The sequence below is a fragment of the Falco cherrug genome, chromosome 3 (genome assembly GCF_023634085.1).
Source record: "Falco cherrug isolate bFalChe1 chromosome 3, bFalChe1.pri, whole genome shotgun sequence".
In the NCBI taxonomy this organism is placed as follows: domain Eukaryota; kingdom Metazoa; phylum Chordata; class Aves; order Falconiformes; family Falconidae; genus Falco; species Falco cherrug.
Genome location: NC_073699.1, coordinates 76,579,596 through 76,601,408, shown reverse-complemented (window position 1 = coordinate 76,601,408; position 21,813 = coordinate 76,579,596). Strand labels below are relative to the sequence as shown.

The 21,813-nt window shown below is 41.2% G+C and overlaps 1 protein-coding gene across 1 annotated transcript in view; it reads right to left on the bottom strand.

The window, feature by feature from the left end:
• The window catches only part of MOCOS (molybdenum cofactor sulfurase), a 231,072-nt gene that overhangs the window by 96,238 nt on the left and 113,021 nt on the right, over positions 1-21,813 (bottom strand). The window contains exon 5 of the mRNA XM_055705183.1: positions 8,995-9,071. Within this exon, the coding sequence (XP_055561158.1) occupies positions 8,995-9,071 (77 nt within the window). The remainder of the gene's footprint in view (positions 1-8,994; positions 9,072-21,813) is intronic.

Sequence of the window (21,813 nt, the reverse complement as noted above, 5' to 3'; positions counted from 1 at the left end):
CAGACAGAACTGGGAACAGATTCTGTACCTACAGTAGAGAGGCAGGCCTTCCAAATACATTGTATGTGCTTGGCTGGACTTCCAGACAGTTGCACAAGACTGCCTCGCCTACTTGCTCCTCTTGTAATACTGATTCTTTAAATGTTTTAATTTCATCTACAGCCATTAGCAAATGTGTGTTCCGTTGAGCATGTCTTTCCTAATAAATTAACCACAGTTCCAACAATGGCTTCTTTTGATGCAAAAGAACCAACTGAGCTTTCTTTCCTCCTAATCTGCTTTAACCAGTCATTTGAAAATGAAATGATCACAAACTTCTGAAGTCAGCTGTACATACACATTCTTTATATAAGGCATATTTTTGATTGGTTTACCGCAACAGGGACATTCTCACCTAGGAGACAGAAATTTTTTTGCCTTTGCTAGATAGTTTGTCTGCTGTCAGACTATGAGCCTTTCCCTCCCAGAGAAAGCAACATCTACCTTAATAAGCTTGAATTTGAAGCAGGAAACATATGTTGCAAATCAGAAATCACTCACAGAGTCATAGACATGACAGTTTCACAAATAGAAAACCTCATGCTGAGCCTTCACACTCCTCAGGGTTCTTCTAGCACATTCCCTGTTCTGCTTTACTGGTTTATTTCAACCACAAGTGTAGAACCTGCCCTGCCCAACGCAAGCCACAGATACAAGGGAAGATGAATAAGCCAAAATACTATTTACACTTCAACTAATGTGACAGTTCAGCTTTCTAGTCCCAAAGGGATCATTAGCAGAAAAGTTAGGTAAAAGTGAAGAAATGCCCTATACCACAGTACGCTAATCATCTAAGCTCCCTTAACAGACAATGAGAAGAACTGGTACTGCTGGCTGTAACTCTTCTCATCCTAAATTTCAAAAAAAGTTCAGAGGGATCAAGCTGGTGAAGTACTGTCTGTTTCACTGACTGCAATGGGAATCTAAATGGTTACCTCAGATGTAAGTGCTGATAGCAAAGTAAGGTAAATCCCACCCAAGATTAAATGCAGATCTGGAAACACATTTTGTTACACAACTCCCTGCTCCCCTGAAGATTACTATCTAAATGATTTAATAAAAGACAAGTAAATTTCATGGCAGAGGAAAGGAACTCAAGTCTCCCAAGTCCTCATCTTGCCCCCTGGCTGTTAAGAATCACAGAATGGTTGGGGTTGGAAGGGACCTGTGAAGGTCACCTAGTCCAACCCCCTGCTAAAGCAGGTTCACCCAGAGCAGGTTGCACAGTCACATCCAGGTGGGTTTAGAATGTCTCCAGAGAAGGAGACTCTGCGACCTCCCTGGGCAGCCTGTTCCAGCACTCTGTCACCCTCAGAGTAGAGAAGTTTTCCCTCATGTTCAGGTGGCGCTGCCTGTGCTGCAGTTTGTGCCTGTTGCCCCTTGTCATGTCACTGGGCACCACTGAAGAGGGCCTGGCCCCATCCTCTTGGCACTTGCCCTTGTGATATTTGTAGGCATTGATAAGATCCCCTCTCAGTCTTCTCTTCTCCAGGCTAAACAGGCCCAGCTCTCTCAGCCTTTCCTCATCAGGGAGATGTTCCAGCCCCCTCATCACCTGCATGGCCCTCCACTGGATCCTCTCCAGCAGTTCCCTGTCCCGCTGGAACTGGGGAGCCCAGAACTGGACACAGCACCCCAGATGTGGCCTCACCAGGGCAGAGGAAAGGAGGAAGATAACCTCCCTTGACCTGCAGGCCACCCTCCTCCTAATGCCCCCCAGGATCCCATTGGCCGCCTTGGCCCCAGGAGCACCCTGCTGGCTCATGGGCACCTTGCTGTCCTCCAGCACTCCCAGGTCCTTCTCCGCAGAGCTGCCTTCCAGCCGGTCAGCCCGGGCCTGTGCTGGTGCGTGGGGTTGTTCCTCCCCAGGTGCAGGACCCTGCACTTGCCTTTGTTGAACTTCATGAGGTTCTTCTCTGCCCAGCTCTCCAGCCTGCCCAGATCTGGCTGAATGGCAGTGCAGCCTGCTGGTGCGTCAGCCGCTCCTCCCAGTTCTGCATCATCAGCAAACTTGCCGAGGGTACGCTTGTCCCTTCATCCAGGTCATCAATGAATAAGGTGAACAAGACTGGACCCAGTATTGACCCCTGGGGAACACCACCAGCCACAGGCCTCCATATACTCTGAGCCACCGATCACAACCGTCTGAGATCTGCCATTCAGCCAGGTCTCAATTCACCTCACTGCTCGCTCACCTCATCCACACTTCCACTGTTTAGATATAAGGACGTTATAGGAGACAGTGTCAAAAGGCTTGCTGAGGTCAAAGTAGACACCAAATTACATTAGCCTTTTCATGGCCCCATTGACTTGAATGGAAGCATTCATAAGAATGTCCACACAGATGAGGTCCTCACAGTGAAACACAATCTCTTGTTGCAAATCTGAAAGCGAACAAATGCCGGTAATTGCTCTACAGAGGTTCTGATTCATCAGTAGGTCAGGGCTTAGTTTCACAGCAACCGTGTGATGTACGGCAGAACACCCACATTTCTTATACTATCCCATGTGCACCAAGGTATGCAGAACTGCAAGAAATTTAGACCATACAGTTGGTGTTTACATTAGCAAAACCTTGTTCAATGGATGATCTGAATAGGAGTGAGACTCCACGGGGTAAGTCACGGATAAAAGGGGATTAATATACAATGTAATAAAAAGCATATACTAATTGCTTGATCATTTGCTGTACTATTGTAAAAAAGTCAATGTTTCTTAGTTTATTTTGAACTAATCTATTTCTATATCTACTCAATTTATTTAATCACAGCAGTTTATTTGATGGTCTCCCATCTTGCTTTCCTGATCTTATGCTACTGTATACCTCTACTGATTTCAGCGATAGGGAGAGTGCAGGTCTAGGATTTTATCATTCTTGTTAGATCGCCATCCACTATCTTGAAGAAATTGAACAAGTAACTCATGGACAAACTCCGCTCTTATCAGCACATCAGCAACTCTGATTTATAGCTACCCCAGCTCAATGGGGACATCCACATTCTAATATTACCAATCAGGGCTGGGAAAAAAAAGGATTATCAGAGACTACACTCTTAAAGCCTGTATTTGGGAACAAACGGACCACTGTAGGAGTGCAGTCGGATGCTCCTCAGGATCCAGAACAACTGTTCTTTTAAATTCACTGGCTTTTTGGCATTTCTGCTGGCTTTAGTAAAGTCAACACCGTGACCTGCAACATAATATAACTGAGGATACCAACATGTTCAGCAGCTGTCACATTCCCCACGCAAATGTTGCTCTTCCTATTTCTTCCATATGTCTGGTTGGTTTTGGTTTGGTGTTTTTTTCTGTAATGATTCAACCAGCAGTTAGATGAAGGTGTATAAATCATAGCAAAAAGCAAAGCGCATACTGTGATCATAATTACTGCAGGTTCCACTAACTTCAGAAGTAATACCTGATACACAATATCAAAGTGTAACTAGTAGGATATCCCATATTTGTGACTAATGTCTTCTTCATCTAGGGATTAAACTACACAAATAAAAAAAGGATAGAAAAGGAAAGGCAGGCACAGGCCACACTAACTGGCATACCAGGGACTCTTCTACTGCCAGTAGGGTGGGGTTAAGGCTTCCTTGGTGAGAAAAATGAGATTAGTGACTCCAGCATCCTTTCATGTGGAAAAAACATAAGGCCCCCCAAACAAAATTGTCTCAAGTTTCTCCTTGTAGCCTTTAATATTTTGGACCTCCAGTGTACACAGCCCTGCCAAAGGAGAAGTTCTCAGTAGCTGCAGACCTCAAGAGCTCAGTTATCACCGGATGAGTGAGAAGCCCATCGGTATTCAAAACTGATGCTCCCTGCCATTTCTTGCCTTGGCAAGCCACAGCCAATGAAAGAGCACCTGTGGGGATCCCCCAGTTATTAGTTGCCCCAGATTCCTCTTTCCAGAGATCCAGCATGAAAAGACTCTGCTGCAAATCTCTCCCCTGTAATAACACTGGATGCCATCAAAGTCCTTCACCACAGAAACCTTGCTTACTTTTTTGTCTGAACACAGAACAATTATCTCTTGCCAAGAGTATATGTTCTGTCAGCTGTGCTGCACTTTTTCTTCATCAGCTCAGCTTATAATAAAGACATTTCCCCCCTTTTAGTTCCTAAGAAGCGTATTTTTCTTTCTAGATGTATATGCAAAAACACCTAACACATTTATGTCCAGTACTACCTCTTCCTATGTTATCTCTACAGGCCTGAGGAATGACTCTGACACTTTTAGTCCTTTTCTAGGCTTCTTCACAGATTAGGCAGTTTGTGAATGAAATCCACATCAATATTAGCAAACACATATTTTAAAAATCCAAAACAAAAGCTGGTTTCTTTCCAGGAAGAAACCTCATATACAGATTAAACTCTGCAAAAGCAGCGTCGGCAGGATTTCTTCTGGCAACTCACTTTTTCAGCGCTCCTCAAATCATGCTCTAGCTGTTCTGCTCTGCTTTCAAGGGTACAAATAATGTCTAGTCTGCATTAGTCAAGTCACAAAGCTAGGAAAACCTGGACTGGTGTAACATGCTAGCAGCAAGAGCTGCTAGCAGTTAACAAATAGCTTGCTTTCTAGCTTGTCTCTAAACACAGTTCATCTTGGGATAGAAATTTAAAAACAGCAACTCACTCTCCATGAAAGGAGAGGAGAAATACTTCTCTTTTGGCATACCAGTAGTGTCATTATCTGATAATCAGAATATCTTTGGATTTTTTCTTATGCACTCCCTTCATATTTAGAAGTCAAACTCTGCTTTCTAAAGACAGAATTTTAAATACTTTCTCTTTAGTGTATCCCTGTTTTCCTATTTAGAGTGTGAATGGAGCATCATCTCCCTACTGTCAACTTCAACATTTTTTCTTAGAAAAAAGCACCCCAACAACACATAACTCTCTCTCAAGTACAATTAGAGAAGGTGTTAATTATAAGCAGTAAGGTGAGGATATTAGTACAAATTACTCAGGTTTCCTTTATGTTAAAGTTCATGTTGTGGCAAATGGTTGGCATAGAGAAAATAAAAATTTAATCAACAATTCATTCTCTCTCAAACCAAAGGAAGAATTTCCCCCCAAAATGAAGAATTTCATAGAAGTCAACCAAAATGAAGTATCCATTTCCAACACACCTACTAATCACAAGCCAGAACACATGTATTAATGTCATTTTTAATCTTAAAATGTTTAAAAGAAAAGAACCCAAACCATTAAAATTATGAATGAAAGCAGCACCAAGGATGAAAGCAGTACAATTCATAAGCATCACACCCATGGTCCAAGTTTAGGTGACATGCCCAGATAACAGCAGGATGAAGTCACAAACTCCACACAGGAGAAGAAATCCCAGTAATCCCTGCCAATCTGAATGAGGAAAAAATTACCTTTTTTGGCCCTCAAGTGGATGACTTGCATAACCCTAAGTGTTTAAACAACACACATGAGAATCTGTGCAGTACCACTAAACGCAGGCTGCCCAACATTCATTCCATCAGCTAGATGCAACCAGTCCTTGATTTACCAGAGGATGGTAAAAGTTATCACAGGGTAAACACAACTCAAAAGTCCCAAAGACCAAGTTAAAAATCAGTTAGCCTCACCATTTAGCATCCTGCATTGTATTTTGCTTTGGTGTTGTGTGGTATAATTGCCTTCATGAAAGCCAACACAACTATTGCTCTCCGACAACCAGTCAAACATCCAGTGAACTTAAAAATTACTTTCAATTCAGCATCCCTAGAAGACTTAGTCTTAATTTTAAAATTCATTCCAATACATATTATATTTTCTTGTGAATAGAATTAATGTTTCCTGAACAGACATTATAATAAAGTCTTGTAAGATAACTTGTAAGATAACTGCAAATGATGTATCTTAGTTTCATTTGTAAAACTGAGGCAAATTTACCAATAAAAATACATACCAGCTAAGGTTAAGTTTAAGAATCATATAGAGCCAAGACCTCTGAAAATGGCTTAAATACACACACGTATCTGGATGTAACTCTGGTATGAACTATGTCTTGTTGTTAAATAGAAGTTGAGACAGGTCAGGGGTTTAGTCAGATGACAGACTCAGAAACAGATCTCTGTTCTTCAAAACACTGCCTAATGCTGAAACTAATTTACCTTCCATCAATGCTCTCCCTACCCATCTTCAATAAATACATCGGTACAATCTAGCTACAGTACATCCCAAAAGAACTTCAGCAGTGCTTTAGTTGTACAGAAGGACACAATTAGTAACAACAATACTTTATTTTGCTTGTTTCTACTCCAGACTATTTCCAACACAGAATAAGAATCACTGTTTCTGTTGGGTGAGTGCAAAGCAAATACTCCAGGAGCTACAGCAAAATGAGGTTCAGATGTGGTTCACATCTGACAGTGCACTTTGCTACTGAAAACTCTGACAGTTGAAATGGAAGATATACGCATATAAGTGACTTAAAACGCATCTGCACTCCTTCTGGATTATGAAGTGTTTCTGCAACATGTAACAGCTTTGTTGCATACACACAAAGACCAACAATCTCTATCCAAAAGGAACAGCGGACCTTTGACAGAAATTAAATAACCTGCAAAATTCCATCAATGATGTGCAAGGAAGAAAAGGATGGTGAGAGGAAAATGGCAGTTGCAAAGCACTGAATCTCCTGTTGCATCGGTTGTGCCAGGCACAGATATATTCAATGCTTATATAAGTTGAAGAGCTAAATATCTGGAGTTAGGCAAACTGCTCTGGGCAGCATGAACCGCTTTGTAGGCAGTGGTGCTACACCACAGGCTCTCAGCCAGCCTTGCTCTGACAGCCAACATGGAAGAGGCAACAGAGGTGTGATGGGGCTGAGGAAGCTGGAACACCGCAGTCACCCTTCACACAAGCTTTGAAAAGTGGGCACACAAAATGCATTTTACAATGGGAAAACCCGAATGTGACCACAGCTATACCACATTCTACTACCACCTTTGCATGGTGCTTGTTTGATTTCTCTTCTGTATAATTAAATTCTAATTAAAAAGCACAGCACATGGTGTGAAGGGAGATGTTGGAAGTTCCTGCTAATCTGGAACACAAGCTTAATTCATCCTGGGTCACGGATAATGGTGTAGGACTATTCAATGTTCAAATGCCTTTGAGGAAAATTTTTGGATTATGTGGTGACTAAATTCCTTTACAGAACTCAATTTCTTCTTCTACTGTGGATTCTTCTAAGTTACTCCGGTCTCTTGTAGATGTAAAGAAGCAGTGCTGGCACTTCTGCTTCTCAGTGTGGTACTCCAGACTAGAGACCATCAAAGTACCTAGGCTACACCAGCATGTCAGAAGTTTTAAAACTCAAATATTTGTTAAAATAGTTTTTTACTTAATTTTTCAAGTTTTTCCTCCATATAGGTTTTTTCTTGTTTACTCTTTCAGCCTATACATTTCTCATGCTTCTTTATCTTTCTATATTTTAGCACTGTAGAAGAAATAAGTTTTTAAATTGAAAATAGAAATATTAATGAATTTTTATTTTTCATTTTTTTATGAAAGGATTATAAGTGTGAAAATTTGAAGCCACTCACATTTTGGGCATTTTTAGCACCTGAAGGTTCTCAACATACTATTTATTCATGCCTCTATTGTACCCTTTCATCCACTGTTATCCACTTTATTCAGGTTGAGGGCTAAGTATTCTCCTCAGTCTAGTGTTAAAAGATTTTTCAATTGTTTAACTAAAATAAGCACCAATAGGAGGCTTAGACGGATGAGAAACGCGATGGAGGAGATGCTATCAACTTCCCCATTGTGGCAGGCAATGCTCCTACACATTAAACCAAAGCAGTTAGCTCTCTTTACAAGGGAACGTGCTTAAGATTGTGCATTTTTCAGAAGCATTTTACACAAGAACATATACTAAAAGCTGGTTTCTGATCCCTAGTCTCCATGCAGAGCATCATAAAGCAAAACATCCTTACTTGTTGGGGCTCAATCAGGCTTCTATTGAAGTGGATGAAAACTCTATTATTGATTTCCACACAAGCAAGACCTCAAGCATCTAAAAGAATACTCTTCACAAGAGTCTTGCTCTGTGAGGAAGAAGAAACTAGAATCCTTCAGTTAAATCCTGACAATAAACCTCCACAGACACTAGCAGAAATTATACCAGCCTGAAAAATACGTAGTCGGCGTCTCTCTGGACTCAGGCCTCTTTTACATTATGATGCATTTTATGCTTTTATATAGGAAATCAGAGTGCACTGGAGAACAGAGGTTCAGACATTACACATTGACTGTGCACATACCTGCGTATGAAACATACATTTCAGGAACATACTTTCTTAACCTGGCACTTTCCACATGTAGAAGCATGCCATGGTGCAAACCTCCTGCACAGCCAGTGGTGCAAGTTTCCCTGGCCCAGTGTCATCTCCCCCACCTTTCAGAAGAATCACTGACCTGTAGCAGCAACCACAGAGAGGTTGTGCATTTGGGGGGCTGAGTCAGACAAGCAGCAGGCTGCCCTGCAGTCAACAAGGCACATGAGCATCACCCTTCACACAGAGCTTCTGGCTTGAAGGTCAGCTCAAAGTTTTACTTGGGACTTTAGCGTTAGCTCCATGTTAAGGGCTCCAAAGATACTCAAAGAGGGAGAGCCACTCAGCTACTTTCTACTGTTACTTTCCTACTTCATCTTCATGACTGTGAGGCAGACTAGATGTGCTCAATGTACTCATGTCCTGTGTGTGTAGAATAGTCTGGATTTTTTTTTCCAAACCAGAATGGAAAAATCCAATATGTAAGACCAGAATAAAGCAGTTACACTGAAGTCTGATCTTCACACTGATCAACGTGGATAGTAAATCTAAAAGGAAAATTAAGCTACAGCCATAGGAATTATGATCAGACTTGTGCCCCAAGTATAAATCTGTAACGTCACACTTAAGAATTAGAATTATGTCAACTGACCTGTGAGTTTTTCCAGAACATCAAATCCATGTTTCAGAGCAATAATATCAAGAAAAGAGACTGTGCCATCTTCAAACCTAAAGAATGGAATAAATGAGCACAGTAAACAAATCATGCAGCTACAGTAGAGACTTAAAATCTATTTTGAGAGTTATTATTTTATATTCAGTGAATTCACAGAGTGGGAACTCCTCCTTTAGGGATTCATCTTCCAGTCTTGTAGTGTCCTGTGAAGCAGAAATATATTCTTCAAAGCTGTACAGGTTATATATATGAACAGTTGCTTGAACACAGAAAGTTGTATTTTCCTCTGTGTGGGCTACTTGAGGGTTTTTGATTTTTAAAGGAATGGGTAATGTTACATCTTATGAGCTAATGTCACAACATCCTAAGTTACCTTCTGACAATGTTGGGAAGAGGTGAGGAAACAGGTGGAAACTATGTTTACCCCCCTACTCTAAAGTGATTACAGCTAATGCAGTTGAACTATAAGGCAAGAAGAGACCTTCCTTTCCTGGAGCAAAAAGGAACATCACTAACAAATCTCCCTCTACTTGTTCTTCCTGGAAATTAAAAATAACTGACTATTGCAGCACAAACTATCAGGCTGCAGCAAGGCTTTACTGTTGGTCAGATTCTACTGTCTGTGCTGTATCTCCTTCCTCCAGAAAACAGACCACACTACTCCTCCATCCAACCCCTCTCCTACGCTCCTCGGGGCTATTTAACTACTTAGTGGGAACGAGCTACAGCTGCACATCATCCATGTCAATCAACCCACTGCCGCTGAGGCAAGGCCACAGCTGCATGTTATCAATGCTGATCAACCCACGGCCTTCATTCCCCTACAACTGGCCTATAACAAGAGCACTATTCAAGTGTAGGGGAAAAGGTGCAACCCCTACCAACGTCTTTTAAAGGAAACACCAAGCAGAAAGAAAAATGCCAGATTTGATGAACGACTGTAGCCCTTGTCACAGCTCAAAAGGAGAAGGTGCAGCTCCAGGGTGGGATGTATTCAGGAAGCAGTGTCCAAGAGAATTTCAAGGGAGCAGAAGGGACACTATATCAAGCATCAAAATATGTTTTATTTAGGCTTTGTGTTCACTGCAGTCTACAAGATGTTTTAAGGAGTGATCATTCCAGCTTGCTTAACCACAAAGGGGAATGCAAAATAATGCTGACAACTGAAGAAGTCAAAACCATACAGAGCTCACTACCATGTAAGGCTAAATCTGGGGTCACTGCAAGTCTCCAAGGAGGGAGCAATCTACAAAACTATAACAGTTAATGCTGGAAATGAACCCATGAGCAACAACCCCAAATCTCATGGTTCAAGTTTAAAATTCAACTCTGATCATGAGGATGAGACTTTCCCAGGGACCTGGTGTTCCTTGAATCTTTCTCAGAAAGGTCTGATGATGTCCACATTGAAAAATGACTGGACAACAAGAGCACAACAGAGGCACTCTTGGGCAAAAATACTTTACATGCTCACATAATAGACAAGAAAATAGGCGATTACTTCTTTTTTTTCTGGATGTATCATTTCTTATAATACATATAAAAAGCTTTTGGTGCCACAATTAAATATGTATTGTGAAAAGGCTCAATGGTTAAAAATGTCAGACTTCAAATGCTTTTTGTTTAATAAAATAAACCTCAACAGAATAGCATAATAGCTCTCATTTCTACAGTGATTTCTCTTATCTTCTATTTAATTTTTCTATAGTTATCAAATACTTTAAACACTGCAAGTGACACTGTCAGGTAAAGGACATCTAAAGCTTCCAAGGATATTTAGTAAAGTTCCACACAAAAAAATAATGCAAGAGTATTGTGTATATATGTTAATATGTTCAGCTGGGATGAAAGAAGACAGACAGAGGCAGCAAGTAATTATAAACCAAGTGATAGAGAAAAGTGGTAGACTACTACCAGGATGAATGGTCCAAAAGAGACCACTCATGCTCACATATCTCAACACAACATAGGCCAAAGAATCCTTCTTAGGAATTTCTGATTCTTGCCTGGTAATAATTAATAGCAAAGTCTATTGTGCCTGAACTTCAGGGAATAAATCTTGCTGGTTGTCAGTGATGAAATTTAAAATGGCCACTTGTGATTTGAAAGACATCTAAGACCAGGAATATTTTCACAGAGACCTGTGGACCAGTATCTGAGGGAAGCAATATTCTATCCAAAAAGCCAGAAAAACCGAGGGAGGAGGAGGAGGAAGAGATAAAGTAGAGGCTAACAGTGGGTTTGGAATTCAATGCAGAAAAACATTACAAATTTGCACTGGCTGCAGGACATGTCACAGTGGTCCCCCACGGCTGCCAAGGAGAGATTACAGAAATCTGTGATCTGTGAGGGGGAACAGCCCTGCCCTGCTCAGTTACTAGTAATGGCCAGCAAAGCAAACAAAACACTGGGAACTAAAGACTAGAGCAGAGACACTGGCACTTAGCCCATCAAGAAGTCGCACAACCCTCAGCAACCTTATAATTATCAGAATAGAAAAGAACTTGAAAGGGCAATAAGGGTGCCAGCCTAGATCTTCAAAGGCCTCCAAATCTTACCTGTAGTAAAAGGGAAAGAGAAAGTCAGATTTCTGTTCATTAGATGTGATTATTAACTAAGCAGACAACCGCAGTACATCCATAAGCAATAGAAGAGACATGTGACCCAAGTTACTGTTCTAAAGATCTTAAAGATTTTTTATGGAAATAGTCCAGAGCTTAGGAATCTCTTCCCATTCAGAAAAAAAAAAAAAAGCTAACACAGTTATTGGTCAAACTTTATGCTCCAGAACAGCACAATCACTGTGGCAATATATGTATCCTACATTGTTTTGTCAGACCTGTGTTTATTCTTTCTGTACCACAAAAAAATTGCCGGCTGGGAGCTCCATTGTAAGAACCAGAAGCCATGAAAGAGTATGGGCAAGTCTATCCTTTTACAGTTTAGATATCGACTATTTTGCAACGTTCATCTCTTGTATTTTGCATGTTCATATGGCCCCCTCTATTTCTACATTGCAGGCTTTCCATTTCTGATAAAGAAAGCAGTAATATTTTGTCATCCCTGTAATATTTATATTTACACTACTTCCAATGTACTTGACTCACATATATTCTTCAGATTTACTGAACACCTGATACACAATTCCATGTAAAAATTTACAGGAATCACCTATAAATTCTGATATTTAGCAAATTAAGTCTTAAGTACTATAACAATTTCACTTAGTACCACGGCAAAACATGATGCTACAAAAGGTACCTATTCCCCTTCTGGGACACAAAGAGCTCTCTCCAAGATCATTCAACGGTATTTAAGATTGAGAGCAAACATGCTCCTTGCATTGCAAAACATTGACTTCAATGGCTACTTTTCTGTTTGATGCAATTGATGCTTCAAACAAATTGTCTCCTCATTCAGTAGCAGTTCCAGTGTTATAATGATCAGTTTAGGATGAAGTTCATTTGCATGCTGGTCTAGAATCCATTTCTTGAAGTAATAAAGGTTTTGCAGCTGCTGATGTAAAAAGGATACTTAAAAGGCTAATACTACAGAATACCAACCCAAGAAACAACAGTCTTACCTCTTTTATCTAGTTCTTATTATAATTGATCCCACTTAATCACATCTGGGATGAACTCAATTACTTAGCTGACTGTGCTTGTGAAAGGCTGATAGCATTTCACATCAACCTGCTACCTGACAAACTGGTTAAACAGCTCACGGCGTAAGAAAAAACAGAGCAGCCTGCCCAAGTCTATCAAGGAGTTATGAAGCTGATGAGCTGCTCTTCTTTTCCAAGTCACACAACACTTTTGCTTCTTGAAGCAGAACTTTTTCCTTTGAGTAACAAGAAAAAACTACTGCTTACAGAGACAGGTCCCAGCTTTAGGGTCTTCCTAGGGACAGAGATAGGTTAGTCTTTCTTTGAATCCTCGTTCAATTGGGTGTTGTGACACTCCTCTGTTAGGCTTCTGCATACAAATGTTACTTTCTAAAGCCACCATCCCACACTTCAGGGCAACTGAAACAAGAAAGGAAACTGACATTTTGGGCAGTTTGAATTCATCCTTTCCTTAGCCGGGTCATCTTTACATGGAAATATAATGACAAGAGTCATGACCTAGACAGATTGAAAATGAAGTGCTCAAGAGCTAAACAAACAACTCGTGTTTAAAGAGAGGACTTAGGAGTAAAATTTGGTGGAAGGCTGGACAGCACTAATTTAAGTCAGGAGTCCAAAAAAAAAGGCTCTCAAGATCAACCAGCCAATGCTGAGGTGGTAAAATATCTTGCATAATCTAAGCTATTCTGTATATGGGAAGTATACAAGGCATGACCTTTAGGTATTTTGCATAGGAGCACCTGCCTCTGGATTCTGGGAAGGCTGATTTGCTTAGCAGGCAATGAGTAATTCAGATGGATTTTTAATTGATTTGCCTGGACAAAGTAAATCCAGACACAGAGCCACTGCACACGGAGTCATAGAATCATAGGACACCAGGTTGGAAGGGACTTCAAGGATCATCTGGTCCAACCTTTCTTGGCCAAAGCACCGTCTCGACAAGAGGGCCCAGCACCCTGTCTAGCCAAATCTTAAAAGTGTCCAATGCTGGGGAATCCACCACTTCCATGGGGAGATTATTTCAATACTATTGTCCTTATTATAAAAAAAAAATTATTCTTGTGTCCAATCGGAATCTCACCAGGAGTAACTCGTACCTATTACCCTTCATTTTTTCCATGTGACTCCTTGTAAAAATGGAGTCTCCATCTTCTTTGTAGCCACCCTTTAAATACTGGAACATGGTGATAAGGTCTCCCCTAAGCCTTATTTTGTCAAGGCTGAACAAATCCAGTTCTCTCAGCTTTTCCTCATCTGGCAGGCTTCCCAGACCTTTGATCATCTTTTTGGACCACCTCTGGACCCTCTCCAGCCTGTTCACCTCCTTTTTGCATAGCAGGGACGAAAACTGAATACAGTATTCCAGGTATGGCCTAAAAAGAGCTGAGTGGGATAATGACTTCTTTATCTTTGCTGGTGGATGCCTTGTGGATGCAACCCAGCATCCTATTGGCTTGCTTTGCCACAGTAGCACACTGTTCACTCACAGAATCACAAAATGGTCAGGGTTGGAAGGGACCTCTGGAGATCATCTAGTCCAACCCTCTGCTAAAGCAGGTTCACCCAGAGCAGGTTCACAGGATCATGTCCAGGCAGGTTTTGAATGTCTCTGGAAAGGGAGATGCCACAGTCTCCCTGGGCAGCCTGCTTCAGTGCTCTGTCACCCTCAGAGTAAAGGAAGTTTTTCCTCATATTCAGATGGAACTTCCTGTGTTGAGCTTTTTGTCCACCAGGACCGCCAGGTCCCTTTCCACAGAGCTGCTCCCTAGACAGGTAGATCCCAGCCTGTGCTGCAATCCTGGATTATGTTTTCCCAGGTGAAAGATCTTACACTTGTCCTTCTTGAACTTCATATGGTTCTTGTTAACCCACTCTTCCAGCCTATCCCAGTCCTCCTCCAGGCTGGCTCTCCTTTCCAAAGTGTCCACTTCCCCATTCAGTTTGGTATCATCAGCAAACTTCATCAGGGTACACTTGAGCCCATCACCCAGATCACTTCTTGTTAAGATACTAAACAATGTTGGACCAGTATTGATCCCTAGGGGACCTCACTTGTGACAGGTTGCCGGTTTGAAAAAGAGCTATTTACCACCACGCTGTGGGTGCGGTCTGTCAGCCAGTTCCCCACCCACCCACAGACTACTTGTCTAGATTGTAATGCCTCAGTTTCTCTATGAGAAGGCTGTGGGAAATCATATCAAAAGCCCTGGAGAAATCCGGGGAAACAACACCCACCGCTCATCCCACATCAACTGAGCAGGTTACTTTGTCATAGAGGGTGATCAGGTTTGTTAAGCACAATTTGCCCTTGTGAATCCGTGATGTCTTTTCCCTATCACATCCTTCATTTGACTTGTGATAGCCCTTGGGAGGATTCATTCCATAACTTTCCCAGGGACTGAAGTAAGACTGATGGGCCTATAACTTCTTGGAGGATCGCGATGGATGGCTATAGGCTGTTTTTTAAAGACATGCAAGGAAGAAGAGGAGAACCTTGAATGTATAGAAGTAAACTACAGTGATTGTGGAAGCCCTATCAAATGCCTCTAGGTCAAGATCAGAGAGGTCAACTCCAAGTGGGACCTTACAGTAGACATCTGCTACTGACCTCCAAACCAGGGCAATAAGACCAGCAAAGTACTATTTGGGTCACTTAAGCAAGCTTCAGGTCCCCATGTGCCAAAAGATGACCCAGTAGGGAAGAAGTCTGGCCTGGCTGAACAGAGAGCTTTGGCTGGAACTCAGGGAAAAAAGGAGAGTTCAACACCTTGAGAAGAAGGGGCAGCCAAGTCTGGAGGACTATAAGGATGTTGCGAGGTTTTGCTGGGAGAAGATCAGAAAAGCAAAAGCCCAGCTAGAACTCAGGGTGGTCACTGCCATGAAAGATAAGAAAAAATGTTTTTATAAATACATTAGAAACAGAAGGAGGGCCAAGGAGAATCTGCATCCTTGATTGGATGGGGGGGGGGGGGGGGGAGGGGGAGGGGACATTGCCACAGAGGATGAGGAAAAGACTGAGGTACTTAACGGCTTCCTCGCTTCAGTCTTTAATAGTAAGACCAGTTACCTTCAGGGTACTGAGCCCGCTGAGCTGGAAGACAGGGATGAGGAGCAGAATGAAGTCCCCACAGTCCAGGAGGAAACAGTCAGTGACCTGCTGCTCCACTCAGACATGCACGAGTCTATGGGGCCAGATGGGATCCACCTGAGGGTACTGAGGGAGCTGGTGGAACAGCTCACCAAGCCACTCTACATCATTTATCAACAGCTCTGGCACACTGGAGAGGTCCAGTTGACTGGAGGTCAGCCAATGTGACATCCGTCTACAAGAAGGGCAGGAAAGAGGATCTGGGGAGCTACAGGCCTGTCAGAATGACCTTGGTGCCAGGGAAGGTTATGTAGTGGATCATCCTGAGTGCCATCACGCAGCACATGGAGGACAACTGGGGCATCAGGCCCAGCCAGCATGGGGTTATGAAAGGCAGGTCCTGCTTGACGAACCTGATCTCCTTCTATGACAAGGTGACCCACCTAGTAGATGAGGGAAAGGCTGTGGATGTTGCCTACCTGGACCTTAGTAAAGCCTTTGATACCATCTTCCACAGCATTCTCCTGGAGAAACTGGCTGCTCATGGCTTGGAGGGGTGTACCCTACACTGGGTTAAAAACTGGCTGGAAAGCCAAGCCCAAAGTGTGGTGGTGAATGGAGCTACATTCAGCTGGCAGGAGGCCACCAGTGGTGTTCCCCAGGGCTCAGTACTGGGGCCAGTCCTGATTAATATCTTTATCGATGATCTGGACGAGGGGATCGAGTGAACCCTCAGTAAGTTTGCAGACGACACCAAGTTCAGGGGGAGTGTTGATCTGCTGGAGGGCAGGAAGGCTCTGCAGAGGGATCTGGACAGGCTGGACTGATGGGCCAAGGCCGATTGTATGATGGTCCACAAGGAGAAGTGCCGGGTCACAACCACCCCATGCAGAGCTACAGGCCTGGGGAAGAGTGGCTGCAAAGCTGCCTGGCAGAAAAGGACCTGGGGGTGCTGTCAACAGCTGTCATGTGAGTTGTCCCACAATGTTTCAGATATTCATAACTTTCCAACTGGGCACGGAGCTCCAGTTCCTCCTGTTTGTTCCCCAGGCTGCATGCACTGGCATACGTACACTTGAGGTGCTTGGTCTTCTGGTTCTTATTTTGGGAGGCTGCTAAGGAACATTTGTACATGTACAATTTCTGTCCAGTACACAGCCCAGAGCTTTGAAACCTTCCTAAAAATCCCATCACAAGGTCAAAAATAATCCTGCTCGTTTGAGAGCATTGCTGAGTCAATGCAAAGTGCAATGAAGGAGCACAGGGAGGAACATCAATGTCAGCCAGCTTCCATTCTCCTTTACACTGGAGTAATGACTCCATTTAGGTCAAATGAGCAGAAGTCATTGCCGAGTTTCTAAAGCAGGTAAAAGGGAAACCAAATCCACAGAGAAAGCATATTTCTTGAATAAGCTGCTTTTCTTTTCTTTTTTCTTTTTTTTAAAACACTCCTCAAGAGTGGAGCTGCCCTTTGAAGTGAGATGTTACATGAGTTCCTTTCATCTTTTCAATGCATTTATTTTCATCTAATTAAAAAGTACAACAATGCAGGGAGATTCTTGGTATGCATTTAAAAGTAGTTCATTCAGATCCTATTTTTCACCTCTTAGAGATATTCTGTATCATCTTCATATGAAACAATAGTCTTGGCAAATTTAATTTTTACATTTTATACATTTGCTTGTTTATTCTAAATTGACATTTGCTAAAATTACAATAGCACCAAGGGTATACAGTGTCAAGCTTATGGGTTTAGGAACAGACTGTTTTCAGTCATATTTGTGCTCTTAGGTTAGTAATTGCCATCTCTGATATTAGCAGGGGAATGAATCTTAATTGGTCTCACTGCTTTCCAACATCAAAAAATAACATTTGCAAAAGGAAGTGTATTTGTTTTGCTTTTCTTTAACTTAAAATACATCATTACAGGTCTATGAAACCTTTAGGGCCCTGTTCTGCTCTTTAGCACATCTATTAACACATCCTGAGATAAAGTTCTCAGGTTCCTTTCTAGGGTGTTTGTGGCTCTTTAGAGGACATGCTCCCCTTGGTCTGGCATTGTCTCCCACAGATGATGCTGTTCATTTTTAGCAATTTTCCAGCTGTCTGTATTTAACTTTCTTAACTGGGTGAAACCCTGGTCATGTGAACACAAACAGCTGAATTTTAAGGCAGCATCACACAAGACCAAGCATTTATCTGTCGGCTTTTTGATCCTCTGCTAGTAAAACCTATGGAACACACTAAGTAAAACCCTAAGTACACACTCCCTTTGGACTAAATACCTTTGTTTCACATGGTGGATGCAACTGAAGCAAGTAAATAAAATTAGGAGATAGCCTGTTGTAACAGGCATATATGCTATCATTAAGCTTTACTTTCCTAATAATCAAATTTTGCATAACTGCCTGCACAGCAGCATGCTACAGTAGGCCAAGAATTTAAACACTAGGAGGGCAGTAAGAAATTACAGACATCTGAATAAGACACCTACTCTTACCACTTCAGCAACTCCTTTTTACCTCTAGTGGCACTTTACACGTTAGGAGTGATGACTGTTTCTTACAGAATGAAACGGGAACACTTAACCAGTTCCCGAACAACTGCCACTTGTGGAGGAGAAAATTGAATGAATAAATCAATCCATTTTTATTTCTCAAATGTCACTGTGCATCTCTTCCTTATGTGCAATTTGGTGAACTTCTAACTGGTAACTTTGCTCTCTACCTATACCTAGAAAAATCTTTCCCTTTTTGCACTGAAAGATTAGTAATCCTTGAGTCTGTTACTCAAATCAGTCTAAATGGCTCATCCTGATTTTGCAGATTATCAGCTCCTCAGAGCTCTGCTTTTCAGTAAAAATCACACTTCTGACAACTATGCATCACAATTACTTTCAGCTGTATGCAAATTTTAATAAAATTAGATGTCTCCTCCTAATATAATTTTTACAACTAAGAGTTTACAATATATTTAAAAATATATTTATACAAGAGCTTTGCCCATACACATTGATTATGCAACAATGTATAAGTTACATCTCAGGGATAACGTACTTCCCTAGCAACTCCTACACAGACAGTTTAAAGTCAAAGAAAAATAAACCTACTTATTTTTCCCAGCCAGAAGAGTCATTGGTCACAAAAACACCTGCACCACATTTGTCACTGGCCAAAAGTTCCCTTCAAAATTCACAAAAATTCACAAAACAGGCCAATGTGCTTTCATTGCATTGACAGGGCGGAGAGGGAGAAACAAAATAATCTTTCTCTTTAAAATTCCACCATGCAAAGGGATATTTCCTTGAGGTATATTAAATTTAAGTCTCCAGGAACATGAGACCTGCTGGTTAACTGGCCTCAAAGAATAATAAGTTCAACTATCAGCTTGTTAGCTTGCAATTTATACTCATCATCTTAACTTGTAACTTATTAATGTCAACAGGAACTCCATTAAGGTGCAATTCAGTGTGAGCAAGTATATTGCAAATGATTTCTGTATCTGTCTGAAAATTTAGCATTTGATATGCATTATTCTCCCATGATTAAATACCAATAATCCAAATGTTCACACCTCTGCTTCCCAAGGGAAGGTAATATCCAGATATAACCCCAAGTAATAGTTAAAGTGAGCAATTTGCAAAATGTATTTGCATAAACTGTTCACTGATCAGTTATGAGTAATGAATCATTAATAAAAATTCAAAGCCCTTTCTTTGATTTTTCTCCTTAGGATGAAAGACATTCTGGAGATAAATTTTTCATGGGCAATAATCTGACCAGCTGTAATCATCTGTCCATGTTCAGTATTAACAGATTTGTTTATTTCCTCACGAAGACTGAGATGCAATCTTTCATCCTTAAACAGGTGTATCTGGTGATGAAGAATAAGTTTGTAATGAACTGCTAAAGACAAATCAATTTAAAATTTTGCAGACAAAAAAGGCTCCACTCGAACATGAATTTACTCTGAAAAATCAACATGTAAAAATACCAGTGTCTACTCATGTGTGCCAGTGAGGCAGACCCAGATCAATGACCTTGGAAAATGTTAGCAGCAACTCATCCATAGATAACAGAGAAAAATATTATCAGTGTTTGTTGTCTTGTCCACATATGTGCAACTGCCTATAGTTGGTGGCATATGCCAACTCCGAGTAGTAACTTGTAACGTAGTACTAAGCAGCTAATTTCTGTTCAATGCATGATATATGTACCAACAACACCCTGTGTAACCAGAAAATCTGGCAGCCTGATAGAACTGGCATTATTAAATTACTGCTATAAAACAGCTTAGGTTTAAAAAAGGTCTGATTGGCTAGTTTGCATGTTGAGACTTTCGTGATAACAGTAAAATCATCAAAGCAGAATGAGGAGAGACAAATAAAAGGATGAATTTGGCTAATAAGGCATTCCAAGGTGTACATGCAACCTTTTCAGAGCTAGGGGGTGCAGCCAACTGAGATATTCATGAGGTAAAAAACATATTCATTCTGCCCCACTTTCATGTTTGAAAAAAAACATATTACATAGTAAGATATGCTACACCAAACCAGGAGCATCCTGGCAACCGTTTTACTGCAACACTTCCCAAGCTATCTTTCTACTTGGGACGTCAGAACTACTATAATACGTAGACATCTTCCAGTGTTTTTTTCAGCATTGTTATGAGGCTTGCTAGTATTCACGCTACCCTGGTGGAGGTCAGCTGGTAGCATCTCACTCATACGATGAGGACAGGGAAGTTGTAGTAAATGACTTTTCCTTCAAAGGACCTACTCTAAACAATTTGCCAGGCTGGGTTTGGATATTGGGAGTTACCAAATTTTCAGAAAGTTGAACTCACAACAGTGATACTGAATTAGCAAATACTCCTCATTTCTCACTGTTTTAAGTAGCCTGCTGCTTATATTGCAGAAAGCCAAGAACCCTTTCCATGCAATTGCCTCTTCTATTCAACAGGTGCGCAGCGATGGAGGGCCCAGGAATATCATGTGCTCATGTTATAAACAAAGGTAGCTGCTTTAGCTTTCACAGGTGTCTTGGACCTGCATTGATAAGGTCAGTAACTGGAGGAAGTTCTGGAAGTCTTCCAGTCACCTGAGTCCAGAAGAAAGGATCACTTCAACTAACAATTACTTCAAGGACTCAGGAAAATTCTGGCATGTTACCTGGTGTTGCAGATGCTTGAAGTAGGGAGCACAGAGAGATGACTGCTGTCTCTGGCTTTGACAGAAAAGAGCATGAGTCAGGTAGACGAGGAAACAGCCAGATAAAGAAACAGCAGAGAGTTATGAGTATGTGCATCAGTAGAGAAATAAAAAGTTTAATATTCATAGAAGCAGTTGTTATGTAAGTAATATCACCCCCGCTATCATCCAAATAGAAAACAGGATAACGAGTGGGTGACAAAAGCAGAGATGTTTATAAGCTAAGACAAAGTACGTGGGCTACAAAATGGAGGGATTAGAGCCTCTGTAGGACACCTGATGTTAGCATGTGGTAGAAAAATAATCACAAATAGAAAATGTGCTCAAGAAAACACAAATATAACAGAGATGATGGTGAAGAAAACAAAAATGTTTTGAATTGAAATCTCTTTGGTGAGATGTTCAAAACAAGCAGGACTAGTTGCTGAGATTTGCTATAGGCCATGTAGCTATGCAGAAAAAAAATGTTTTTTAGGTTAACAACAGATACTTCTCTATCACTTTCACAGAAATAAATACTACCTTAATTTTCCTACAAGAAAAACTAAGATAACAAAAATGGTTGAGTTCAATCATTCCTTAACATCTGAGCCAAAACCAAACAAAACCTGCTACTTTTTGTATCGAAATTTTATTTGATAATAAAATAATTATCTGAAAAATGTCTGTTACAGTTATACAATGGATAGAAGACTGACTGATAGAAATCCTGGTCAGAAGGATTAAAAGTTTACACTTTTAGCACAGATAAGCAACCTCAAATAACGTTTGGAATGTGATCAGGGCAAAATGAGACATTAATGAAATTACTTGGTCAGTAAAACTGAACTGAAGTTATCAGATACTTAGATACAGAGAAGACCTCAAATAACT